The following is a 25873-nucleotide window of genomic DNA, read 5'->3' on the forward strand; positions in this document are numbered from 1 at the left end:
GTTGAAAAATGGGTCAAGCTTTTAAAAATGGAACAGTTGGTCAATACAGCCTTTTTGCAGAGGAACCTTCTGCTGCAGAATCCTTTTGATTCCTGCTTTCTCTGTGCAGAGCCTCAGGCTATTCTGTTTTGTTCCATAAGATATTCACCCTATAGTTCTTCCCCGCTCAGCATTTTTATTTGCCTTTCTGTCTTCCGCGTTGGTCTACTCTGGCTCTTCCCGCCCTTGAGTGTTGTCCCCTCTAGCTGTGCCTCTGGTAGTCACCGCAACTCCTTGACTCACGTGACCCCTGTCAAACCGTGAAACCCACTGGGCCTCCCTCTGTTTGTTCTCTGCCGTGGCTTCCCACGTGGGGCTCTTCATCCTGCTTCCTTAGGGTACAAACTTGACTAACTGTTGGCCAATGATATATCTCTTTCCATTCAGATAAAAGGAGAAACTTCAGCGGATTTCTTCCCAGATAGACTTAAAGCCATTCCCTGCCTTTTTCAATACACTCGTCTCTTAGTATCTGCTGGAGGTTGGTTCCAGGACTTTGCAAAGATACTAAAATCCATGGATGCTCAAGTCTCTTTTATAAAATGGTTTCATATTTGCATATAACATACACATGTCCTCCCATATACTTTAAATCACCTCTACATTACTTATGATATGTAAGAGTTGTTAGGCTGTACTGTTTACAGAAAAAGTTTGTACATCCTCAACACAAGTGCAGACACAGTTTTTCTGAGTTCTTTAGATCTTCGGTTAGTTGAGTTTGCACACGCGGAACCCCGTGGGTACCACGTGCACCTTCCGTCCCCCTCTTCCCGCACTTCCTTGCTGGGTGTTACATATACATTTTATTTTCATTCTTTCTCCTTCTTCCTTCCTTCTTCCCTTCCTTTCTTCCTTCCTTCCTTTTCTTTCTTTCTTGCACTGGGAATCGAACTCAATACTTTGCACTTGCCAGGCAGATGCTGTGCCACTGAGCTATATCCATGGCCCATACATCTACATTTTAAAACAATGATTTATAATATCTTTTAGGGAAATTTCTAAAGTAGTTTTCAAAAATTGTGGTTCCAAGAATATTAGTCAGAAAATCAATGTAGGTAGATCATAAGTAGCATTTTAAAAAAGAAACAAAGCATGAGGAAAATATCAGAATGCTTCATGTATAGTAGGTAAAAAGGCTTTCTGAACCTTTTATCTCATGGTATATAGTGTTAAAAGCAAAATTTCTTAGGTTGCTATTCATCTTCTATCATAATTAAGAACTATAAAGCAGAATGCTTACCTAAGTGATTAGTTTTAAAAAATAAGGAATAAAGTTTCCACTCATTTCCAAAGTCATGGAAACATCAGAGTTGTAAGGGTGACCAGGACAGGATGACCTGGGCGTCTCGGTACCACCTTAGAAATATCCAAGAATGAAGTTCTGCGAGTACATGTGTGGCCTGACGAGAACAAGGTTTTGCCCATAAACAATCCTGACAGTTAACAAGGGTTTACCAACTGGGGTCAGAGAGCAGAAGCGAAGATCCAGCTAAGGAATTCTGATTGAAACACAGTGATTTTCTCAAGCCGCAAGAAAATAAGTAGAACACAGAGTTCTCTCATTTGTTAGTTTGGGTGAAGCTTTCTTTTTCTTGTCTTTTCAGTTTTAATAGTAAGTGGGTGTGTATTGATCATGACAAAAGATACAGTTGCTGTCTTAGGTCAAAAATTGAGAAATAGTGACTTGTAAGAACTAAATCATCTCAGATCCCCAATGCTATCTTTCTTGGAAGAGAACACTGAAATTTGATGCTTTAAATAATGGGCATTAATGGTCATAATGGTCATAAATATTGGCCATCATTTGAGGACTTTAGTGTTTGCTGCTGAATAACTGACTGACGCTCAGGCAATCCATAGCTTAATAATAGTGAGAACTTGTGGAGGGCTGATTGTGTTCTGGATACTGTATTACACTAACTCTGAGGTAAGTAATATCACAGTCCCATTTCACAGAAGAGGAGACTGAGATATAGGATGGATGAATATGGGGCAGCAAGGAGTGAGATTGGAGCAGCCTGACTCCAGAGGCTGTGCTCCTTGGCACCGGGCTGTTTGGAGTCCTTGGGTGATGATTGAAGGGGCCCCTAGCCTCTGAAAAAGATGGCAGTGAGAACTAGTATCTGCTTCACACTTTGGAGTCTCCAAGGACTCTGAAGGTCATTGCTGACCCAGTGAATTCACATCCACCTACTTGATGAGCATCATTGTAACAACAGCAGTGAAACGAACATGTCAGTAGGAGCTAGGAGTGCCTCAGAGGAGTCCTGGCATTGGGAATTCCAATTGGAACTTTTTCGATAAATATGGATGGATAAATATCTCCATGTCATTGTAGTTTGGAGTTGTGCATACCTTGGAAATGTTTAACTTCTTAGTGTAGCAGGTAGAAATTAACCATTTGGAAAAATAATCTTTAGTACAGTACAGAACTGTATGGCCAGGTAACCACTGAAACTTCATTGTAACACACACATCTCCTGAAAATTTCAGTGTCTTCTAGGACCTTACTCTTGTAGTCAGGGAGTACAAGAAAACAAGACAATATGGGACCCAGAATTTACAGGATTATTTTATACAGTCACCCAAAGTGTTAAGTATAAGAAGTGCAGGAAATCTGACCGTACACTAACACCCAAGGAATCCAGCTGAGGGACTGGATCCCACAGCATTGTCCTGCATGAGTCCAGCTGAAGACCTAGAACCCATGACAGTGTCCACTATGAGTCCAGCTGGAGGCCCAGAGCCCACGACAAGGACTCATGCAAGTCTTTTTCTGTACTGGGAAGGCCCAAAGGTCAGTGGCAGAAGCTGGAAAGTCTGTGCCTATGAGATGAAGGATCTGTGCCAGCAGGCTGAGGGTTCTGTACCAGAGTCATAAGTGATGTTTAAAGTAAGAACCTGGGCTCCTCTGCAAAGCATCACAGCCCTCCTCAGCGCTGACAAGGTCCTGAGCTCCTCTGACTGTGAGAACAGCAGAGTTCATATCAGGAATTCAGCATGACAAGCTTCTCCAGAGAGTGAATAGCCCACGTCTTCCTCTCCAGGCCAGGAGTGATGCTCAAAGTAAGGACCAGAGCTCCCCCAAAGTGAACCACAGCCATTCTCAGTGACAAGATTCCAAGATCCCCTGATGGTGAGAATAGCTGAGTTCATACCAGGAGAGAAGCTCAACAAGCTCCTCCAGGAGAACCCAGGGAGCAGGAGAACCAACAACACTAAACTCTTCCTCTCCACGTCTCCTTTTTACGCTGGCAAAAATCCTCAGTTGGGCCATCCATGCTCAGCACCACACTGATTCATTTCAGCTGGTATTACAAGTTGACCACAAGTTGTCAATCCATCACATCTGCCCCTGACTATCATTTTAATGAACCTGGTTGAGTTTTAAGACCGGTCTTAAAAACAGCTGTGAAGAATAGTTGATTTAAGTCAGAGAGACATATCACCACAGCTCATCGACAGAAAGATGGAGCCAGGACTGAAAACCCCATGATCCAAATTTGGTTCAAGGTTATACCTTAGCACCTTAAACTTTAATCTGCCTGACCATTCTGTTCCTTTGAGCATTCAGGTTCCCACTTATGGTGCAGAATGAAATTTGAGTTGTGTTTATAACTTGATCAGACTCAAAAAAGTACAATTCGGAGTCAGTAATGATACAGGATAATAAAGAGTCAACAGCAGGCAAGGTATCCCGAGACTGCAGAAGACAGGCAGACAAGCATGACCAAGTGCAGAAAGTCCAATCAAGCAAGACATGGAAAAGCCTGACTTCAGCTGACAGGTGAAAACACAGAGTTGGATAGAGTGGAACTGTGCCTGGAGATGTGTTTACTCAGTGCACGGATCCTGCCAGTCTGGGAGAAAGAGGTGTGGGGTTAGTGTTCTTTTCTGGAGGATCCTAGCTCAGGGTCCCAGGTAAGCAGGTCATGAATTCAAGACCAGCCCAGATACAGCAAGATACTGAAAAGAATCTAGGGCCATAACGAAAGCAGAAGCTGTCAAGTCGAAGCTGTGTGCTCCCATGGTTTCCTGAGTGACCAAGCTCCCATGCTACTGTGGGAGATGGAGGCTCACGCTGACCTCACAGCCTCTGTCACATCCTCCTACCTTCCGTCCCTTCCCCATCCTGTCCCAGCACAGTTCTTTAAACTGAAGTCAATGTTTACCTTTCAGCTGTAGATATAACTCAGATGAGCCAAGTGGGACTGTTTCTTCTTCCTGTATTTGTTTTCTGAAGAGGGAAAATTGCTCTTCTTTGTTTAACTTCGTTTTCTACATGTTTTAGAATCTGATTCTTCTCAAACTCTCTTTTTTAAAAACTTTTTTATTATTTTGAAGGTAGTAAAATATAGCAGAACAAGATGGAACAAAGCCAATTGAGACAGTGCAGTGAAATTGGTACAAAACTTCACAGCAGGTTACCGGGATAACAGCAATAGGTACCACAGTATATCTCATTATCTTCATGATTTTGTTCTTTCCGTCAGGTATAGCAAAATCGAATGAAATACAGAACATTATAGAACTTATCAAAACAGAATATTGAGTAGAACAATACCATCAGAACAAAGTAAAACAGTGATAAAAATATTTGCCTTCAAAGAGATGGTAGAAGGGAATCCCCGTTATTTGCTGTATTGCATATGGTCAACCGCCCAAGAGATGCTCAGTCCTCTGGCTCCCATTTGCTAATGGGGAGGGGGGCGGGGATAGGTGGGAGGATGGGATGTTTGACTCTCAGCCTATGCGCCAGTAGGCTCAAGGCTGCTTACCAGGGAGGCAGGCTGGTTGCTTGGTTTCCCAGCACCCTAAGTTCCAACATGGCATGGATCTCAGGAGACACTGGTGAGCCACAGGTGCTTACCAGGGAGGCAAGCTGGTTGCTTGGTTTCCCAGCCTCCCAAACTTCCAAAGACCTACCCAGTTCATAGGGCTCAACTCATCAACATATCTCTCAATGCTGTTTTATGCTTTCCTCTTTAGATTAATGCCAAGATTCATTTGCGTTCAAAGCTTACCTGTCATCTTAAGAGTCATATTCTCCATCCTCTTTAGAATTCCTTCAGCTACCTGTGAGGTGTGCTCTCTGTCACCGAATCCCACATTTCTCTGTCTTTATCTAGACCTTTGCACAGATGTGTCTGATGTTTGCAACCCCTTAACAGAGGGTGTTCTTCAAAGGATGCACTGGGCTCCATAAAGTGTGTTCATAAAGGACCTTAGGAAGATGCATAGGACAAGAGGACACAGAAAGCCCTGGTCATCATTAACAGATCCAGTTGTCCAGGGCTCTCTCTCTATTGAAAAGGACATGGTTCATGTATGCATCATGGAGCCAGAGAAATATGATGAGACAATTTGGTCTCTGTAAGATGCTGTCTTATCCAAGGAGCAGTATTTTATATCTTTGTTCATGTAGTCCAAATTGTATGTAGGGTCACAGTCCTATGAATAAAAATAACAATAGAATCTAGACGTAAATCACCAACATGCACATTTTCTGTAAAAAAATAAATTAAAAAGTTAACAAGATGGTACAGGCTATACTTTGGTGAGTTTCAGAGTACAAAACATGACTATTTTTATCATGAATATGTACTTTTCCTTCAGATTTGACCAAGGACCAGCACCGTTATAAATGTCTCCTGAGATGCCAACAGGTTTGCAGTACATTAACAGAAATTATCTAAGAAGTAAAATGGTTTAATATGTCTGAAAAAGAAGCTTTTGTTTTAGCACTTATTTTTTATGCAGAGAATTCTAGAATATTTATCCTTCTGTATCTCTTCCCACCCCACAGTGGTTTATCTACTGTTTGTCTGTTTATATTTGCTTATTGCGAATACTTAAAATGTGAATTCTTCCCAACCGTAATTATATATCCTTTGACTAACATCTCCTCACCTTCCTCCAATCTACCCAGGCCTCTGGTAATCGCCATTGTACCCTCAGGTTCTGCGCAGTTGACTTTTTGATTCCACATGTAAATGATATTACACTGTAGTTATTTTTCTGGGTCTGGCTTATTTCAAGTAACACTAGATCTTCCAGGTTCATTCTGGTTGTCATGAGTGACAGAATTTCATCCCTTTCTAGCTGAAGAGCATTCCACTATGAACATATTTTCTTCATCCATCTAGCTTGATTTTGTATGTCAGCATTGTGAGCAGTGCTGGAAATGCACTAACGTGCAGACACATCTTTGGCATACTTATTTTCTTTGTATACAAATCCAGTGGTGAAATCTTAAGTCTCTCTGACTTTTGGAAGCTCTGGACTTTCTTCTGTCCCCTGTGTTCTGAAAATCTGTGATGTGTCTTGGTGTCCATTGTTTGTCCATTTTGGTCCTAGACATTTAGGGTGCCTTTTGAAATCTGGACAATAATGTTCTCCTGTCTACAGAGCTATTTCCTTTTACACTTTCCTTCCTCTGATTATCTCTGCGTCTTCTTGAATACTGAACATATTAGATTATTTAATTTTCTTGTCTTTTTTCTACTACCTATGCTTTTAAATTTAGATTTCACTTTGGGGGACATAGACTCTATGTTTCAGATCTTTCGTTGGTTATTTAGTTCAGGGATTACATTTTTAAGAGCTCTTACTTGTTCCCTGGTTGTTCTGTTTTAATTGCAGTGTGTTATTGGTCGTATTTGTCCTCTCTGAGGTGTTAATCACGGTTTCATTGAAGCTTTTTCTGCTCTGGATTGTATCTGATTCCCCAAATTCCTCTCTTTCGTTTGTTTGGTTTCTGCCTTCCCTTTCCTGACCAGTGGACTCTTGGCTGTCTACTCGTGTTTGGAGCGAGGCACTGGGAAGCACTTTGGGTTAGGCTTATTGATCCAGAGCTCTGATTATAGGATTGTTAAGAAGGAACCAGCAGTTCGTTAGAGGATGCAGAATGTCAGTGTCTTGGGTCTTTTCTGTTTGACTGGTCAGTTCCCCCAAAGAGGATTTTTATAGATTCCTGTTTAGTCACCTACATTCTGGAAAAGGGCTATTGGTGGGTAGGAGAATATATGTGATTCAGAATACATTAATTTTAGTATTTTCTCCATGGTACCTACGTCTGTACCTGACGTCTCTGAGTATAGAGCCTCTCTGATTAATATCAGCAGAGCAGCACGGAAGAAGTTTGGCCATAAGAAAGGTGACAAAGAAAGGGGTGACTCTGTCAGTCTGGTCCCAGAGAGGGCTGGGAGGGAAGTCGTACAGCTCAGCTGCCTCAGCGCCTGCCTCTGCCCCGGCTCTGCAGTTCTTTGTTCGAGACCTTCTGGGCGTACACCTTCCTCGCCGTGTTTCCACGCACTTTGTCACCAGCAGAGTGTTACTAACACTGTTGTCTCACCTGTCTTCTTCCTGTCCTCGTGGCTTTATGATTTAAAAAAAAATCCCTTTACTCTTATTTTAGTTTGATTTTTCAAGGAAGCAGGATAAATGAAAGTGCTTGATTAGTCAGTTGGAGGGCCAGCTGTGGGCCTCAGCTTTCTTCATCTAGGAGGAGAGAATTAGACCAGATCATCTCCAAGGCTATCTGAATCTCAAATTCCGCCAATACATGGCTGTAAGTCAGTGCTGTGTCGTAGGGGGCTGACACCGTGAATCATCGGAATCCGCACAACGGGACTTAATAGAGCATGCGTCGTCAAGAGAAGCCACCTCTTAGGGGTGGGGGTTGCAAGTCAGGCGTGGCTCGATAATGGAGGGGAGAGGAAGGGAGCAGCGTCAGGGAGTTCATGGGGGTGGGTAGGATGCTGAGGGAAAGGCACACATGGGAAGGAACAGGAAATACAATCGGACGTTCACCAGGTGTGTCTTTAGAACCTGCAACAAAAGGCCTTCAAAGGCTGAAATTGAAACTTCATCGAAGTGCAGAATCACCCTTTAGAAATAATTTATTATCACCAAATGGTGCTAGATTTTCATCTGACCTCCTTGGCACAATTGTCATTCCTATCATTTCTCTTTACACTGAATGGGGGGAGGGGGGCCTTCAGGTTTTTTTTTTTTTTCCCTAAAGAAAAACCTTGACAAAGTGCAGTTAGATTTTGAGGACTCATGCTGAACGTTGTGAGGCAGTGTGATTTTGCTAGTTATGTTTTTCTTTTGCTTACAGGTCTTATTATTGTATGCATATAGTATGAAGCCCACGAAGGCTACAGATATTAGAAATTCCACGTCTAACAACGTATGCGTTGGCTCTTTGTGGCTTCCACTGAAAAGGCAAGTAGAGATGGATTGGCCTCACAGCTCAGCCTCCATACTGTTTCCCATCAGAACAGGTTGTCTCAATGATGCAGTTCAGGAGAGCCTCGCCTGAGTCTTTGTCTTCTTTAGAGGAGCACAGTACACATGAACTCTATCCCACCAACTCTGTAGGGTGAACTCTGGATTCCGTATGTTTGACTCAAATGCCAGTGACCGCCCTTGCCAAGTTACAGCACTCAACAAACAGTTCATTGAACCACTGTATACCCCGGTGTCTTCAGTGGGAAAAACAGCAATAGCGACAGTCCAGTGGGTTGCTGAAGAGTTCATGACACTTCATAGAGATTGCAGATTGTAGAAGGATGTTGTCTGCAGTATATTTTGCCTGTAATTGATGCATATAACAAATACTAGTAACTGTGTGAGTTGCAAAAGGGAGCTCAGGCTTCACCGGCTTTCTTGCCTCATCTTCCTCTCTGTACTAGCTCTTTCTGCGGTGGCCAAGCGTTTCCCTCCCTCCCCACCAAACAGGACCGACCCGAGCTTTTGTCTCTTGTACATTTCTGTCTTTCTCTATTCCATTGTATCTGTTTTTTTTTTTAATTAAAAATTAAAAGAAGCTCTTTCATTGCTAGTTTATTTTGATCTACTGATCATTGCCCTCGGGATGTTGCTGTCTTTTGTTTCTTTCGCTGTAAGATGGGAAGGATGCCGCCTACTCTGCCAGGCTTGCAGGCTGGCATCAGATCTGACAGTGGAGGGATGCGCTGTGGAAAGCCCAGACACCAATGCCGCCGTGTCGGCCTGTGTCGCTCGCACAGCGCGAAGTGGGTGAGCAGACTGCTGCTGCTTCCTGCTCCTTCCCGAGTTCTGTCCGGCTCCTGATTTTCATTTTGAAGGATTTCTTGGTCTCCTCACAAAAGAGAATAAAGCAAGAAACATTTCAAAATCTGGAAGACTTCCAATTATTTGGAATTATTTGGAATTTGGAATTATTTATTGATTTCTTTTTAGCTTTTTGAGAAAAAGAGAAAAAAAAAAAACACTCCCAAAACAAAACACCCTTAGGTACAGGTCACATGGCAGCAGAGCTGAACAACAAAATTAGGAAGTTTTACACTTGCCTTATAAATCCAGAAACATTGCAAGATTTTGTATCTCAGAACTACATGATGAAAATAATTATAATGTGTGCAAAATAGAAAGCCAACCAGCAATGCGCTTTGTTTCTCTTACAGTAAGTTCTTAGTTTTGGTGTGTTTACAGTGAATAGTAAAGTTCCCAAAGCAGGAGCTAGCCCTGTCACCGAGGCTATCACAGAGCATGGGGCTTTTTCAGCAGACCTGTCCCTTGGTGGCACCGTGCTCATGGACTGCCTCTGTCACTTGGGCAGCACTCCTTGTGTTCTGAGGAGGGTCAAGTAGATACTTGCTTATTCTTTAGGAATAAATTGCATTAGAAAAAAGTAAGTGAGGGCCAGGGATTTAGCTCAGTGGCCTAAGTGCCTGCCTGGCAAGCGCAAGGTCAGGAGTTTTATCCCTGGTACCAAAAGAAAAAAAATGAGAGGAAATTCTCCTTTCATTATCTATTTTTCTTAAATGTTCCATTTAAGTTCTCATAAAGAAAAATATTTTCAATTTTTGTATTTTTTAACAATAACAAGAAAAAAATGATGCTCATAGTAAATTGTCATGAGAGTTACAACATAGTTCTGAGCGGTAGTTAAGCTGTCGTGATCAAGATCAAGTTCTCTGCCCAGCATCCTCCCATTCAAGCATCTACTTGCAGCTGGCTCCTGCCCTCCAGGCCACAGCAGATGGGGTGAAGGATGCCCCAGTACCCAGGGCTGTAGAGGCCACGGCGAGCTTGGTTGACCCAGACAGGAGAGAGATGATGTGTGTAGAGTCAAGGTGGCTAAACGCTCATCCTGCATTGATCTGGAGAGAAAGGTAGAGAACAGGAGTAAGTGGAAGGGTGGTGAGAACTGAAGCAGGCCAGTGAGCCAAGACAGGCTTGTTTCAGAACTAGGCTGGTCCGTTTGCTCTACAGTAGACATCACTGCAGTTCTGAGCATTCAGGACAATCTACAACCCAGAGGCCAAGGGAGTAGTCTTAAGCATTATGAAAGGAAGTTGTGCTGTCTTTGTTTTTGTCTTTGTCTTTTGTGAGAAGGCGTGAGTTGAACCAGGGCCTTGTGCATGCCTGACAAGTGCTTTGCCACTCAGCCCTGTGGCAGTTTTGGAAGAGAAATAAGATTTTTCTTTCTTTTAAGTATTCGAATGAAGAATGGTGTTGTAGAGCCTCATCTTTTCTTTATGTTTTTGATGGTTGAAAATTCATAGAGTTCTACTGTTTCTTCTTTACAAAAGCCCTGCAAAGTAGATGAAGTAGGTCATATTCCTGAATCTTGCAGTAGAAGAAATGTTGGGGTCCGAGAGGTTGTGACTCATTCGAGGCCACGTGGCTTGTATGTGGTGGGACCAAGTGTGACTCACCACATCCTTCAAGGGATGATTCACTTCTCTCTCCAGGGGCTCAGACAGCTTTTCCAGCATTGTTGGGAGTGATCCATTTTGCACATGGACAGATTTTTCAAATAAGCTTTTAACAACAAATCTTTATACTGTAGCATTTGCTTCTTTGATGGCCAAGTTTGTAAAGCATACTATATAAATTAAAACCCTCATGTATAAGTAGATACTTGTAACATGGTATTGCTTCATTAGGAAAATCACATACTACTCCAGGTTGCAGACAAGGGTGCTGCAGAATGCTGGGAAATTCAGCGTTTTGTGTATCCTGCTGGTGCCAGTTGGTTTTGGGGTCATTTATTTTTCATGGTTCCTTTCCTCCTCGCATGGAGCTGGGCATGCATGCATGCAATGCACATCCTTGTGATGTGTCCCTAGGAAGAGTCCCTAAAGGCCACACAGATGGGCCTTGGCAGAACTACCTTTACTCTCCACTCCACTGGTCCACTTCCGCCTTTGGGGTGACCGCTGTCCTTGGCTAGAGCCTCTGAAGTTCCACGTCTTCAGTAATCCGGCCCCAGTGTCTTCTGCCTCTTCTCTGGCTCTTCCTTTTCCTTCTGTCTTGATTTCCCTCTGTAGCTCTCTTCCCCTCCTGTCTCCCCGCCATGCATGATTGCATTGGGCTCACGGTTGGCTTTTTCCGGCCCTTGCTAACTTGTCAAACCTCTTACCATCAGTCAGCCAGACAACAGTAGCGGAATGTTAAGATTTACACGGGAGTAATCACTTAGAGTTTCCTCACCTGTGCAATGTTTGTTTTCTTTATTTCTGTCTTCAGCAGTAATTTGGGGGTACACTTTTCTTTTCACTGCACCCTGCCCACGCTGTAGTATGTATAAACCTCAGTGTGTATGTGGGTCAGTTAGGGCTGTGCCTCTTAGCTTCTTTCTATGTCTTCTACGTGAAGGGAATGAGTGCAGGGATGGTGTCTGGGGCCATCAGAAATCTGATAAATGCAACCTTATTTATACATCTTATTGGCTCTAAAAATAAGTCAATGCCTTACTAACTTTTCAAATAAAATGTATATATATTTGTTATTTTTTAGAGTTATTTCAATTCATGAGAAGCTATCTAATCTTGCACAAATAGCTGAGATATCATTGCCATCAATTCCTGAAATTGCTTCATGTGAAGACATACGTGACAGAGAAGAAGTGGGGGTGACGGTTGACACAGATATGGAAGTAAGTTACTAAGTAATAGAAATGGCATTCCTGTTGCAGGGTGGGTACATTACACAGATTTATTTTTTACTTCATAAAAGCAGAAGTGCATAACTAAACGTGAACTTTATGATTTTTTGTACTGTTTTCTTTACTTTTGTTATCACATCCAACTTTTGGACATGTGAATTGCCTTCCCTTTAAAGCTCTTCTGAGCATACTCATGACAAGAAATTGATAGTGAATTAGAAAAAACCAATCTAGAGAAACTATTTAGTATAATTGTGAATCCCAAGAAATGATGCTTTGTAACTTTATAAAATTACTTTTGCATTTTAGCTTTATTATTTCAATATTTTTATTATCTAACTGTATAAACAAAAACCAGAAAATATAGATAAGCATGCACCCTTTCAGATATTTTATGCGTATGTATTTTTCTTATAAGAACGGGAGGATGGGTGATTATCTTTCTAGTGTGCTATTAATCTGAGCACAAGGCCAGGTGGGTTTTGTGCCAAGGGAAGTTTGTGTACTAGAGGGGAGCAGGAGATCGTTTTCCTTCTGGCCGCCTGCAGCGCTGAGCCCACTGAGAAATGGGGCACCAGAGACAGACAGGAGGAATCGAAATATCAGCATCATCACTCATCAGGCTGATTTGCGGTGCATCTGTGGCCAGATGAGCTTATTAATATTTTAGCACCGAATGAGCCAGATTTCCCCACCTAGCCGCAGAGTCATCTCCAGTAGATGTGTGACCACAGGCCTTCCCATTCCCTTCTGCGCCCTGCCAAGCTTACTGCAGGGAGCAAGTGGAGAATAGCAGTCCTGCGGGCCGGGCGCCTCCAAAACATGTAAACAAAGGTTGCCCGAGGGGACTGAGCCTGGCTTTCTGGGTTGCTTCTCCTAAACTCCCATCAAATAAGTTGTTCCTTTCTCCTGGGGTAAATTGGTCGTGAGTCCAGAAGCACCAGCAGTGCCCCTCTTTCTTCAGGAACAGAGTGGAACTTCTTACCCTCTGGGGGTAGGGATAGAAAGTGCATGTTTTCCCCAACACTGGATCCAGGCGGTTCTGTTTGTCTATTGGTCTTCTCTCTTGATCTAACCTATAGCTGTTGTGGACATTCTTGAAAGGACCAAACAGCTCTAAATGGCCCAAAATGAAAGGCAGTGATCTGCTCGGGCTCCCTTCATTCTACAGTCCTGCTTGGCAGAGGGCTGTCAGCCACTTTCAGCTCATTTAGGTGGCCTTTTGCTAACTGCTTCCGAGTCTATAAGTAATATGCACTATCAGCCAGGAGAGGTGAAGTAACAGACTACCTAGAAGCCCTAATGAGTCAGCAGGGCCTTTCCGTGTCTCCTTGTGCCAGCATCCAGGCTGGTGACGCCGGCGTCATAGGGAACAGCAGAGCGGGAAAATCACACACTGGCTCTTTGAGTTTCCTTCTCATCATATCTATTAATGTTTTATTGGCCAAATAAGTTATACTCTGTACCAACAATTTCACTACTACCATTTTGGAAGTAGGAAAACCAGAAATATGGCTGAATGCTGCTAATGAAAGCCTTGAGGTCAGTATCTGTTTTTTCTTGAAGTATCTGTTGATTTAATATTACGGGATTTAGGTACATTACCACTTCCTCCCAACCCCTCCTTTTCTCTTCTTAATGTTACTACATCACAAAAGTTAGTTAGACCAATATTTAGCATTTGTATTATTATGACCTTATAAATAATGTTCACAACTGACTCAGGGTTGTACTGTGATTATTTTCCTTTCTTAGACATTTGGTTCCTCCCTCCTTCCTGTCCTTCCTTTCTTCCTTCCAATATAGGAGAAATATAAATCCCAACCTGCTAGGCATCAGATGGGCTGAGTTTGTGTCCCCTGAAATTGAAGAATGAATTCCAAAGGTCAAAGGAGGTTAATAGTAGGAAAGGTTTATGGAGAGATAGCTCCTGAGAGACAGGAGGGATCCTGGAAGTGGGTTGTCACTGAGTTCGTTTCTCTAAAAATATTTTAGAAAGCAAAATCACAAGGTGGGTACAAAATCAAACTTGAGCACAACATGGGTCAAGCTGTGATCAACCAATAAGATTACAAGAGGGGCCGGTTCGCTAATGTTGTTGCAGTAGGGAAGCGGGTCATGTACCATGGGCACACAGAAAGAACCAAGGCATTTTGGAGAAGCGATGGTCTGGATGCTCTGGCCACTCGCCTCGGCTACCGATTCCTAGTTGACCTTCCTGGACGGGGTGGGGGAGGGGGTGATACTTACATATAATTCCAGGATGCTGCTGATCCCTTGGATGGCGCGTGGGCCTGGCCGCTGCCTCTGTGTCGTGAGGCCTGGTCTTCAGATGCAGTTTGATGTCTTTCTTTTCTGCTAATTCCTTCACAGCCCAGCGCCCTCTGACTGTGTATTCACCTCCATCTAACTTAGCTGCCTGCAGCCCTCCTTTCCTTCTTTCCTCCCTTCTTTCTTTCGTCCCTGTGCTTTTGGAGCTGGGGATTGAAACCGGGCCCTTTGCATGGCAGGTAAGCGCTCTATCCCTGAGCTGCAGCCTGCTGAGTTCTCTGGACTTGGACTTGTCTTTCACTTTCTCTATTTATTGCACTGATCTTTTATGGGTTCCGTGTAGATTTTTACTTACAGTTCATACTCATCACATATGGAAATTCTGCCTTCCTCCTGCTCCTGTCGAAGCCGACGCCCAGCTGTTCTGAGTTGCTCTTTGCTGCCTTCCAGCCTGAGTCCCCTCCTGCTTTTGTTCTGTTTCTGGTTTGGAAGATTGTTTTTCTTAAGTCATTTCCTGCTATGTTTATATTTCATGGATTACCCAGTACCAAAATACTTTTTAATTCTTGAGCAGTTTGTATCAGAGTGGTTCTTTGTTTGCTTATTTACCCGGTCCATGGTCTTACCGTGTCAAAATGTAAAAATTGGTAACTTCTCTGCTTTGCAAACTATACTTTGGCATTTTCAGTCTCAATTACCAGTAGAGTGAGCAAATGCATTTTTCATTACGGAAGGGCTGGCGCAGATGTGAGAACCTTATCAGGCGGTATAGTTAGCCTTTGCAAAATGCCACTTGCCAGCATTTACATTTCCTGTGCTGTGTCTCTGGCTTTAGCACAGAGCAGACGTCTTAACATTTTGGTTCCGCATCTTTCTCTGCGCCCTCAGCTGCCGGCACGTACATTAGGATGCTTACTGATACATAGTACTGGTGCTTGTAATAAATCCTGCAGCAGAGCAGGCAGCTCGAACTGTCCCAAACCCAGATTTTACAAATAGATATATATCTTTTATAAGCCTATGCTACTGTCTCCTGTCTATTTCCAAGAAGAATTCAGCACTTTTAATTTTCAAAGAGCATCTACAATCACAGTTTTTCCGTTATAGACAGACAGACAGACAGACCAGATTGCAGTCTTTCAGCCATTGTTGAGAATATTCTTTGACAAAATTGTCCCTAAATCTACCTCTACACAGTTTGTATATGGAAAATGATTATTTCCTACCAAACTGATAACATCTTTCCTACTTAGGTTATCTGAGGTCTGACAGAGTCCGTAAGTCTACGGATTCTAGCGGACCAGTCCATTACCCTTTCTGGGCATTAATTTTCTTCTCATGTCTGCAGTAAATGATGTTTTCACTCAAATACTGCCGTGAAATGGAAAGCAGGGCTCTTTGGGTAGATTGTCCTGAATATCCCTGGCAGTGAGAATTAGGTGTGAAATTTCATCCCAAGGAACCGGGTTTCTGATTGTGACTATAAACAAATTAGGACACTATGGGCTGAGAGGCTGTAGAGGCCAAAGGTGAGCAGAAGAGGGAAGGCTTGCCTTAGCGAAGGCTTGTGGCTTGCTTTTGTGTCCTGACTTGAATGACCCGCAAACAGAACAGACTGGTTTTGTTTTAGTCAGGTCTCACTGTGTACAGTAAATCTGTGACTTATGAATATTCGAGTTGTGAACTTTCACAGGTATGAATGGGCTTCACATTACAAAGATTTGTAGGTGCAAACTAGTCTCAGAAGTAGCTCCTGTGTCTGCTGGACACCATCACAGTGGTGCCCTGTGTGCTCACCATACAGTGCTCAGAGCTCAGGCTGCCTGGAAGCAGGTGGAGGAGCGGTGGGGAGGGGCAGGGGACAGGGCAGGGAAGCACAAGGCAATAACCTGGGAACCAGAACTGAAAATACAGACCGAGACTACCTTTGTCAGACTTACGAACAAATCTGACTTACGAATATTCTCACGGAATGAAACTTGTTCATCACTTGGGAACTTACTGTTTTTATTTTATTCTGGCCTTGAACTCACTACACAGCCCAGGCTAGCCTCAAACTCACAGTGATCCTCCTGCCTCAGTGTCCTGAGTGGTGGGATTACTGGTACATGCCACCATGCCAGGCCAAGCAAGCTGTTTTAATCCTGATGTTCTCTTCCATGTTTTTGAACTTATCTTCCTCACTTAGGAAATGTTTCTTTAGCTTTAAAGTAAGGCATTTTAGATATATTCTGGTTCTTGTTTGTTTTGTATATTAAAGAAAATCACCAGACAGAAGAAGTACAAGTGTTCTTGTTTAGATGAATTGGCAAGTAAATGAACTCACAACACTTGAAAGTTGAGAAATGGAAGTAATAAAGAGATTTTACTTTTTCCTTCCACTGTAAAAACCAGGACTTTAAAAAAATATCTAGACCCTGAGTTATATCAAATAAATCTCATTGACTAAATTTGCTAGTTCGTTGTCATGACAACCTTCACTTGGCACTAATTAGAAGTTAACTAGGACACTTGAAGAGATCGATTCTGGCCTTGAATGTGATTTCATAGCTTCTTTAATTTTATTCCATTACAATGTATATTATTGGTGAGTTATTGAATATAAAAAGCCAAAGATGTGCCTCTTGTTGATACTTTTTTCTCATTCCTCTACTTTTTCTTTTCTTTGTTGAAATCCCTAGGATACAGAGTAAGCCAAGAACTTTAGAACACAATATTAATTTAAGAGGAATTAGGAAGGCTACATAACAGGTGTTCTAGTCACTTCTGGTTTGAAAGGCTCATGCCTCCTTCAAAATGAGCCACCCCAGCTCAGAAAGGCCAAGTTACTGTGATCCGTCATTCACAGCTTAAAAATATATTCAGAGTATATCAGGTGCTTTAAAGCCTAGCAAAGATGCAAACCATCCTGATTTTAAGATGCGAACACTTCATCTGGCATGATAAATGCTGGTGGAGGAAACAACATATGTTTTACAAGTCACATAAGATTAGTTCAGCCAATGTTTATGGAATGCCTCGATGTTGCAGTTAAAATTAGTATACAGCTAACATCTCCATCATCAAAATTTTATGAAAGCAGAGGCCAAAACAACAATTAGAGATTATCATGAATTATCGAATTCTTTCCGAGAAACCATTTGTGCACAAGTTTTCCAGGTTTAGGGAAGTAAATAGTACAGCTGGGTCCCTGTTGTGGAGAAGCTTAATGATTGTGTGTGTATGTATGTGTGCACGCGTGTGTGCATACATGGCCACAGGTCATTCACAATGGTCCCAGCCATCTGGTAACCCTGAACTAGCAAAGCATTGCACTTACAATTTGATCGTGAATGTTATTCTCTATGGAGTCTTTCCCGGGAAGATCCATAGGTAAATCCTTTAATCACACATAGAAGTTTCTAAATCTTTTTCCCAACCATACTAGCTAGTTTTTGTATCCATAATGAAATCTGGTGCAGGCTTCTTATGAATAAAAGAGTTTTCTTTTAAGCTCCCTGTTTTGAGGATTCAAACATGTGGTACAGACTGGCTCTGGCTCTGGCCCGCGTTGACCAGCAGATGGTGGGGGTGCCAGCTGAAGCAGGGTCACGTCTGGAACGAGGAAGTGGAGAGGGGGGTGAGCAGGGCCAGCTTGCTCCTTTTCTCAAACCTTCTCAAGAGAATTCCAGAGATGCAGGAGAGCTTAGTATTGCGTCCTAAGTCCCTCTAAGCTTGGCTAATTGGAAGTCACTCAGTGGCCGTCTTCATAGAGTCAACAAACGTTCCTCCGAGAGGAGACATGGCAAAAACTGAGCATGAGTCACTCTGTGCTCTTCCTCTCCCTTGTAGCTATGACATGCTTCTAGCCACTTTCTGGCTTGGATGGATGGGCTCTGGGCTGCTCCTGCCTTGTATCTGTGGCTGCAGGGTCATGGGGCAGAAGCTCACAGCCACAACCTCAAATCAGCCAATTTCACAATGTGTGCATGTGGTTTTATTCCAATAATACCAGGGTAACAGGCTGTGGAAGAGAGGGAATTTCTGTTTGACAAATGTTGAGACAGGGGACAGAAGGCATCTATCATGTAACACTGCCCTCTTCATCTGTTATGTGAGATGATTAATGACACAGACAGTGTCACTTTCCCTGATAGCTCTTGATGGAATCAGAACAGTAACCCATCATGGCTGTTACAGAAACAGATTATATACCAAGAAAACATACTTCAGCCAGACCTGGGAACTCGATTAGGGATATGGAACTGTAGCTGAGCAAGAGAATTACAGGCGTAGGTGTGCACGTCTTTCTGCCTGGTGCAGTGGACCGGGAGCCTGGAGGGCTTGCCATCGGGGTGCAGCCTGACCAGTGCTGGGTCTCCTGCCTGTCTTCCATGCTTTTTAGTTCCACGTAGCCACCCCACTCCAGCTACATCAGCTCTCTGCCCAGAGGGTCCGAGCAGCCGCCCAGCTGATTTCTCCAGCACACACGCATCTCTTTCTGGATCAGTTTGCCTTTAAGTTACAGTCAGAATTTTTTAAAAGCCTCTATCTTTATTTGCTCGGTCCTTCTCTTCCCAATTTCCCACAATAAAATCCAGACTCCTTGCTCTTGGCTCTGCTCTTACAAATGCACCTCTCAGCCTGTTTGTCACTGTGCTCACTGCCAGGCTTCTCGGACGTGCCTGCAGGAAAGGTGGCCAGATCCCGTGCTCCCTCAATGCCCCCGCTAAGTGGCTCTCCTTCTGATGCCCAATTTCTACTGTACTGGATGGAAACCCTCTTACACGTTCAAGGCTCAGCGCCTGTCAACCTTCTTCCAGGAAGTCAACCTTGTTAATCACACCAAGATTTACTCTTCCCCACCTCTGTGATCCTATAATAGGTCATCGGAGCACATTCTGCTTGGTATTTAATTTAGCTGAGTACGAATCTATTTTTTTCAGTAGCTACAGATAACATGAGGATTTTGTGTTTCATCTTTGTGTCCCAGGCACTTAATATAATCTCTTGAATATATCTGTTAAAATGAATTAGCTGTAGTTTCGTAACTGTAGAATTGGATGGTTACTATGTTTATGCATTTATTAAAACAGCTATAATGTGGTTTGGGGCTGTAAGGTCTACTGTTTGCTTCTTTGCTTTAAGGTTTTATCCAGCATCACTCAGTTATAATTTTAAAACGAATGTGTTTTTGTCATGTTGCTCTTCTGAATGCTAGTTCATGTATGTATTAATGCTGTCATTAAAAAAATGGTGGCTTCCCTCAGGGCTGGAGGCCGGCAGCACTGACAGTCTCACAGTCACGACTCTCAGTTGTAAGTAAACAAACACAGCACTATCTTGGGTAAAAAGGGTTTGGAGGAAGAAAAATGGAACCAGAGGTTCACAAGCCGCAGGTTGACCAGGGCCTCGCTTCTCCCTCGCCCCAGTGTCCCCCTCTCACCCCTCACATCTGCCTCGGTGGCTCCTTCTCCGACTCCCCTCTGCCTTTCCCGCAGCCAGTGCTAAGTGTGGTTTTCCTGTCTTCCTGCTTCACGTGGTGGCATAGCGGTAATCGGATGCAGCCCTGGCTCGGGGTTGGTGTGTCTTGGGCCAGATGTCTCCATATAACCATGGCTGTGTCGCGGTAACCAAGCGCATGAGCAGTGTCACCAGCGGACAGTGTGTGCACGCTGTTGTCTCTACCTTCCTTTCCGTTCATTCTCCTTACTTAGCTCCTGAGTTCCAGCCATTCCCCTCTGGATAAACCTTTTTCTGAGGTCTAAACCTCTTTATCCCAGGACTTCTCAGAAGAGCAATTCCTAAAAGTCTTGCTTTGGTGCTAATTATATTGTTATTTCCTGTAACATATGAATTTCTGGAATTTTTTTTCAGTACCAGGAATCAAATCAGGATCTTGCATTTGCCAGGCAGGCACTGTGCCACTGAGCTATATCCTTGGCCTTAACATAAGAATTTCAATAATGAATACACACAGAATCCTAAAATCATGTGCTATTCCTGATTAATTACAAATATTATATTTTATAGACATCTTGTATTTTGCATAACCCTGATTACTTAAGAATTACAATTTCTGTCTTTCTTTCTTTCTTTTTTTTTTTTTTTTTGGTACCCAGGATAAAACTCATGACCTTGCAGGCAGGCAGGTGCTATGCCACTGAGCTATATCCTGGGTAGAAGAATTGTAATTTCTGAACACTTCTCCTTTATCTTTGGAATTAGAGTTGGTAAAAAACTAGACCAATAAAATAAGTAGCTTATAATTTAATATGCAGTATCTACAATCATCGATCTTATTGTATTTCCTTCTTATTTGTAGCTCATGATTGTTGAGTGCTGCTCTGAAATAAGAGCTCTCTTCACACGTGACAAAGAGCCAGCACAGCTGACGGAGGTGGGTACCTCTCCTTTCCGACATTGTCTGACTCGCGCTCTAGTGGCAGGTATTGCTGTAGAAAAGAAAACACAGAAAACATCTCATTGCAAGTATCAAGGCCTCACCTTTCTTGATCTGAAAAAGTGATGAATATAGGTTCACAGTAGCATATGGTTTAGTTAAAATAGTCTTCAAAATATCCAACTAGTACAGAAAATTATGAAGAGGGCCATTTCAAAACCTCTGTAAATCCACCATTAAGACATTTGGAGAATATATAGAACTTTCACATCAGCGGAATCACACTTTACATTCTGTAAACATTCTGTAATTTGGTTTTTCATTGAACAATAATACAATGGAGGTTTTCCCGTTTGAAAGGTATGCCCTTTCATATTGAATGCCCATGGAAGAGTCTCTTTTATGGATTTATTGTGCCAGACACTGCTTACACAGTTAGATACTGAGGGGTGGGGAGGTCACCAGACTCCTGTGCATACGTGTTCCACCCTGCTGCGTTATCTCCTGAGTCAATTTTTAGGAATTGGATTTTGAAGTAAAAGACTAATATACTATAATGCAAATGAAAATTTTAATAAAATCAAATATACATAATATGAAATTTGTAATTTTAACAATTTGAAACTATTGGTGACATTGAGTACATTCACAGTGTTTTGCCACCATTGTCATCCTCCATCTCTAGAACTTTTCTGTCATCCCAAACAAAACTTTGTATCAGCTAGGTAACGAGCTGCCCACTCCTCACCAATCCCCTGCCGAGCTCCTGGCAACCTCTAGTTTCCTTTCTATGTGAATTCACCTACTCTAGTAGGCACCTCGCTAAATGGTGTCGTACACACCTGTCCTGATGTGTCTGGCTTATTTCATTTAAGCGTAAAGTTTGCAAAGTTATCCACATTGTGGAATTCTCAATGTTTTATTTTTTTCAAAGCTAAAATATTATTCCATGGTATCTTTATACCACATTTGTTCTGCATACATCTGTTAATAGACATTTGGGTTGCTGTCACCTTTTTTCTGTTAGTTATTTTGCCATAAATGAGGGTGTACAAGTATCTATGTGGGTCCCCGTCTTCAATCCTTCAGGGTATACACTGTATTTAGTAGTGGAATTACAGGGTTAAAGGATACAGTGTGTTTAGTGTTTTGAGGACCCCCAAATCCTGCCTCTTAGCAGCTGCCCACTTGCATACTCCTCAGCAGTGCCCAGGGGTGCCAGCGTCTGCACATGCTCACCAACTCATGTTACTTTCCTTTGCATTATTTAATGACATCCATCCAAATGGGCGTGAAGTGGTATCTCACTGTGATTTTGACTTTTTATAAGGACTAATAATGTTGAACATCTTTTCGTTTATTTATTAGCCTCTCGTCTTCTTTAGGGAAATAGCTATCCAATCATCATCCATTTTATTTAGGGTTTGATACAAGATTGCAAATGGCACTTCAGAATGGTTCCACCAGCTTTCTCTCCCAGCAGCAGCAGACAGGACTGGCCATCACGTACTTATGTGCACCAGTCCTCTTCTTCCTCCTCCCTTTCCAGACGGTTGTACACGTGACACATGAAAAGCACTATGTCATTATTTTACTTGGATTATGAAGGCCAAGTGTATTTCAGACGTTTGCTGACAGTTATGAAATGAAGTGTGTTCATACACTCGGTCAGCTCCTACCTAGAGCAAACCATCTTTGAGTCAGGAAACCCTTTCTAGTCATGGAAAAGCCAGCTGTGGTGAACAGTAATCACCTTACTCTTGTGGATCTGCTGTTTTAATGGAAGGAAATTAAAACAAATCACAAGAAAATTTCAGATTTTAGTGATTGTTAAAAAAAGCACAAGGAAGCGAAGCATTGTTTGGGAGCAGGGCCCGGCGGTCTGCACCCGTACACCGCACCCGGCCGCTGCCTGCTTTTCACACTCCGTCCTGTTGGAGTTTCCTTTGCTCCTTTGTTTCCTTTGGATCCGTAGCTGGTGGTTCGCTGCCCCAAGAAGATATGCAGATTTGATGGTGCCTCTATGGCCCATGAAGTTTAAATTATTAATTTTCTGGGTCTTTACAGAAAAAACGGCTGGGTGCAGTGGCACATGCCTGTAATCTCAGCACTCAGAAGGCTGAGGCAGGAGGATCAGTGTGCTGCAAGCCCGAGACCAGCCTGGGCGACATAGTGAATTCCAGGCCAGTTTGTGAGACATTCTCTCAAACACTGCCTTCAAAAAAAAAAAAAATAAAAGGAAAAGAGAGAAAAGAAAGAAGGAAGGAAGAGAGAGAGAGATGAAGGAAGGATTTGCTGACCTCTGACGTAACAGGGAATAGAGTCCCAGCGTGGATACAGTGGTCAGAGAAGACCTCTGAGGAGATGACATTTGTGTAAGATTGGAACTCTTCTCCATTGGATTCTTCGCTTTGGGAGACAGTAATGATGCTGCCTTCATCACTGAGTAATGTGATTCAGTAATGCTCAGGGTGCCTTGCACCACATTACTCAGTCTCTGCTGATTTAAATTTCTTTACATGTGTGTGTATGTGTGTTTCTGGGGACTAAATCCAGGGGCTTCATACTCAACTATGTCCCAACCACTTTTAATTCTTTTTTAAATTTTGAGACAGAGTCTTGCTAAACTGTTCAGTTACCCTGGCTGTTTGGGCTGGAGCTTGCTATCCTCCTGCCTCAGCCTGCCAAATGCTGCTATTACAGGCACACACCACCTTACCCAGCTTCCCTTTGATTTTGTACACCTGAAATTTAATCTTTGGCTTTTAAAAAATTCACTTGACTATTCATGTTCTTTTCCTACTTTTAAAAAGGGAATTTATTTTTTTTATTATAGAAATAAATAGATTTACTAAGGCAGCCATTGAAATACATTGTTTAAATCTAATTTTGGAAAAACCATAGTCAGAACTAGGCCACACAGATTTGTTAAACAAGATGCTTGTTGAATAACATCGGTGGGTTTTGGCTTCTGACAGATCTGGGTGGAATCCCAGCTCTGAGTCTTGACAGTTGTGTAACCTCTAAGCTTCAGTGTAAAGTGAGGTAGTAACTCCAACCTCTCACTGTTCCTGGGAGAATTAAAGTAAATAATATGTGTCAAGTATTTGTCATCAGGCTTCGTAGAAGTAAATGGTTAGTGACTAGTGGCTGTCAAAGCATCCCTGTCACTATCACACCTTCCCTGCCCTGGCTTCACCTTCTGCGGGAGAATGCTTCATCCCCAACACAACTAATTTCAATTAGATTTTTAGTATCTTAGTTTGCTTTTGAAAAGTCTTGAAGGTATAAGAAAAAACAGGAAGCATTCTCCTTGCCCACAATGCATATTATTATCGAATTAATTGGGATCAGATGAGTGTGTGGGATCCCAGCACAGGACCCGGGTGGTGACAGCCAGGTGTCCAGCAGAAGGCCCCGCCCACTCAGAGCTCATTCTTCCCATGAGGACAAGGCTGACCTGGACGTGCTGGGAGAGGGTGTGGGCACTTGTGAACTCACCCCAAGCACTGTCTAAATCATTAGGCAAAAAATTACATGCTTAGTAAAGTCATTTTTGTCACCAGTATGCAATCCGGCTGTGCAATTTGGTTCCTTGCTGAATATGCCGATTACGACTACCTGTGCTTATATTACCTCTTCTTAATTAAAACAAGCTTTGCAGCACACAGCTTGTGACAAAAAGAGACTGAGATTAGCAAGGAGATGAAAGAAGGGAATTGATGTCCCTGCTAACCTACTTAGTGTTAATCAGGGAATATCAGGACCATTAGGTATGATTTCAGTCCAGCAGCAATATAAAGCATTGCTTATACAGGTTTGAATTAGTACAGTTTCAGAGTTGTCAGATAGGATCCAAACCTGATGCTAAAAATATTTTCTTTGTTCTTGCTGTGACTAACCATGAGAAGGCTTAGGTCCTTTCATACAACCCCTCGTCCATTGCTAATTATTGACTCTATGCAGACCATTAATGTAAATAGTTTTATATCCACAGAGGCAACATAGTTCAAGTTCCTGCGGTCAGCTAAATTTATTTATTATGGACATTAATTCACATTATGTCCATAAATTTGCCCAATCAATAATACACATATGTGTGTGAAATATGGGTGAGTGTTTATGATTTGAGCAGACCAAAATCATATAGAATCACTACAGAGAGGACCTGCCTAGGAGAGAAGATCCAGATTTGAAGATAGGAAAGTTTATGCAAGACCAACAAATAAGATAGATTTGTATATTTGAAAATCCTTTTTATTGGCTGAACAAGTTTAGTAGATTTTTTTTGTTTAATATTTGTACCTTTACCTAGTATGGTAGTTAACAATAGTAATGATGGTAGTTATTGAAATGCAAATATGACTACCAGACATAGTCAAAATAATACTAGTTAATATTTGTTGAACTCTTAGCATGTGCAGATATTAAGTATTTTAAATACATTAGCTCATTTAATATTGCGAATACCCTGTAAAGTCGATCACCATTAGTGTCTCCATTTTAGAGAGAAAGAAAGAAATGTACAGGAAAGTTAAGCAGTGTGATCAGGGTGTCACAACTTGCATGTGGAAGAGGCAGAGTCAAACAGGTCTGCTGAAGTCTAGGACCTGTCTTTCACGCTAACTTCCATGCAATGAGTGCTTTATTAAAATAGTGGAAGCAGACGCCCTAGGGAGCTGAGGAGTGAGAGGTGAGAATGCACAGGGTACTATGCAGATTAATCATCAGGAAGAGCTAAGAGGAGGCAAAGCACCCTCTGGGTCAGAGCCGTCATAAGGGAAAAGAGAAGGAGTCGAGAGGTTGTTTGTAAGGACAAAGAATGAGCAAGAGTTTACGGGATGGGAGGGGATAGAAAGACCGTGAGAGTGTAAGTTGGGCAGTGCTGGAAGCAGAGGGAAAGCACTCCTGCCTCCAGGGCTTTGGGTAGCAGATCAAGGTGGGAGCGGTGCGGGTGGGTGTGGAAGCAAAGGGTGGGAGAGGCGAGCCAGGTCACCCCTGGCTGTAATTCTGACGATGCAATAGGGGCTAATTGATCTGCCTTTGATGTGGAGGCAGAGGGCAGAAGGGGTGGTCTTCTGAGAGTGAGGCGACTTGGATTTCATTGTCATTGAGTGCAGTCAGCACAGAAGCTGACCTGCGACAAATGACAAGGCTGAGGGTCACATGGAGATATTCAAAGTTCTAAGTTTGTTGGGGTGCTGGGATTCTGGCTTGTGATTTTTCTCTAAGAGCTT

General features: G+C 42.6%; 1 protein-coding gene and 1 long non-coding RNA gene across 2 annotated transcripts in view; one reads left to right on the forward strand and one right to left on the reverse strand.

Moving 5' to 3' along the window:
* The window catches only part of Cfap54 (cilia and flagella associated protein 54), a 346516-nt gene that overhangs the window by 288706 nt on the left and 31937 nt on the right, over nt 1–25873 (forward strand). Inside the window, exons 66-68 of the mRNA XM_063255344.1 lie at nt 8165–8271; nt 11836–11974; nt 20559–20633. Coding sequence (XP_063111414.1) covers nt 8165–8271; nt 11836–11974; nt 20559–20633 — 321 coding nt within the window. The remainder of the gene's footprint in view (nt 1–8164; nt 8272–11835; nt 11975–20558; nt 20634–25873) is intronic.
* On the reverse strand, nt 6741–14702 carry LOC134477388 (uncharacterized). The gene is made up of 2 exons (XR_010049443.1): nt 14234–14702; nt 6741–10193 (listed from the first exon to the last, which is right to left on the reverse strand). It is a non-coding gene; the product is annotated as an uncharacterized LOC134477388 (long non-coding RNA).

Source organism: Cavia porcellus, unplaced genomic scaffold (assembly GCF_034190915.1).
Source record: "Cavia porcellus strain 051 isolate PalLab524CR breed Dunkin Hartley unplaced genomic scaffold, mCavPor4.1 scaffold_8, whole genome shotgun sequence".
NCBI lineage: Eukaryota > Metazoa > Chordata > Mammalia > Rodentia > Caviidae > Cavia > Cavia porcellus.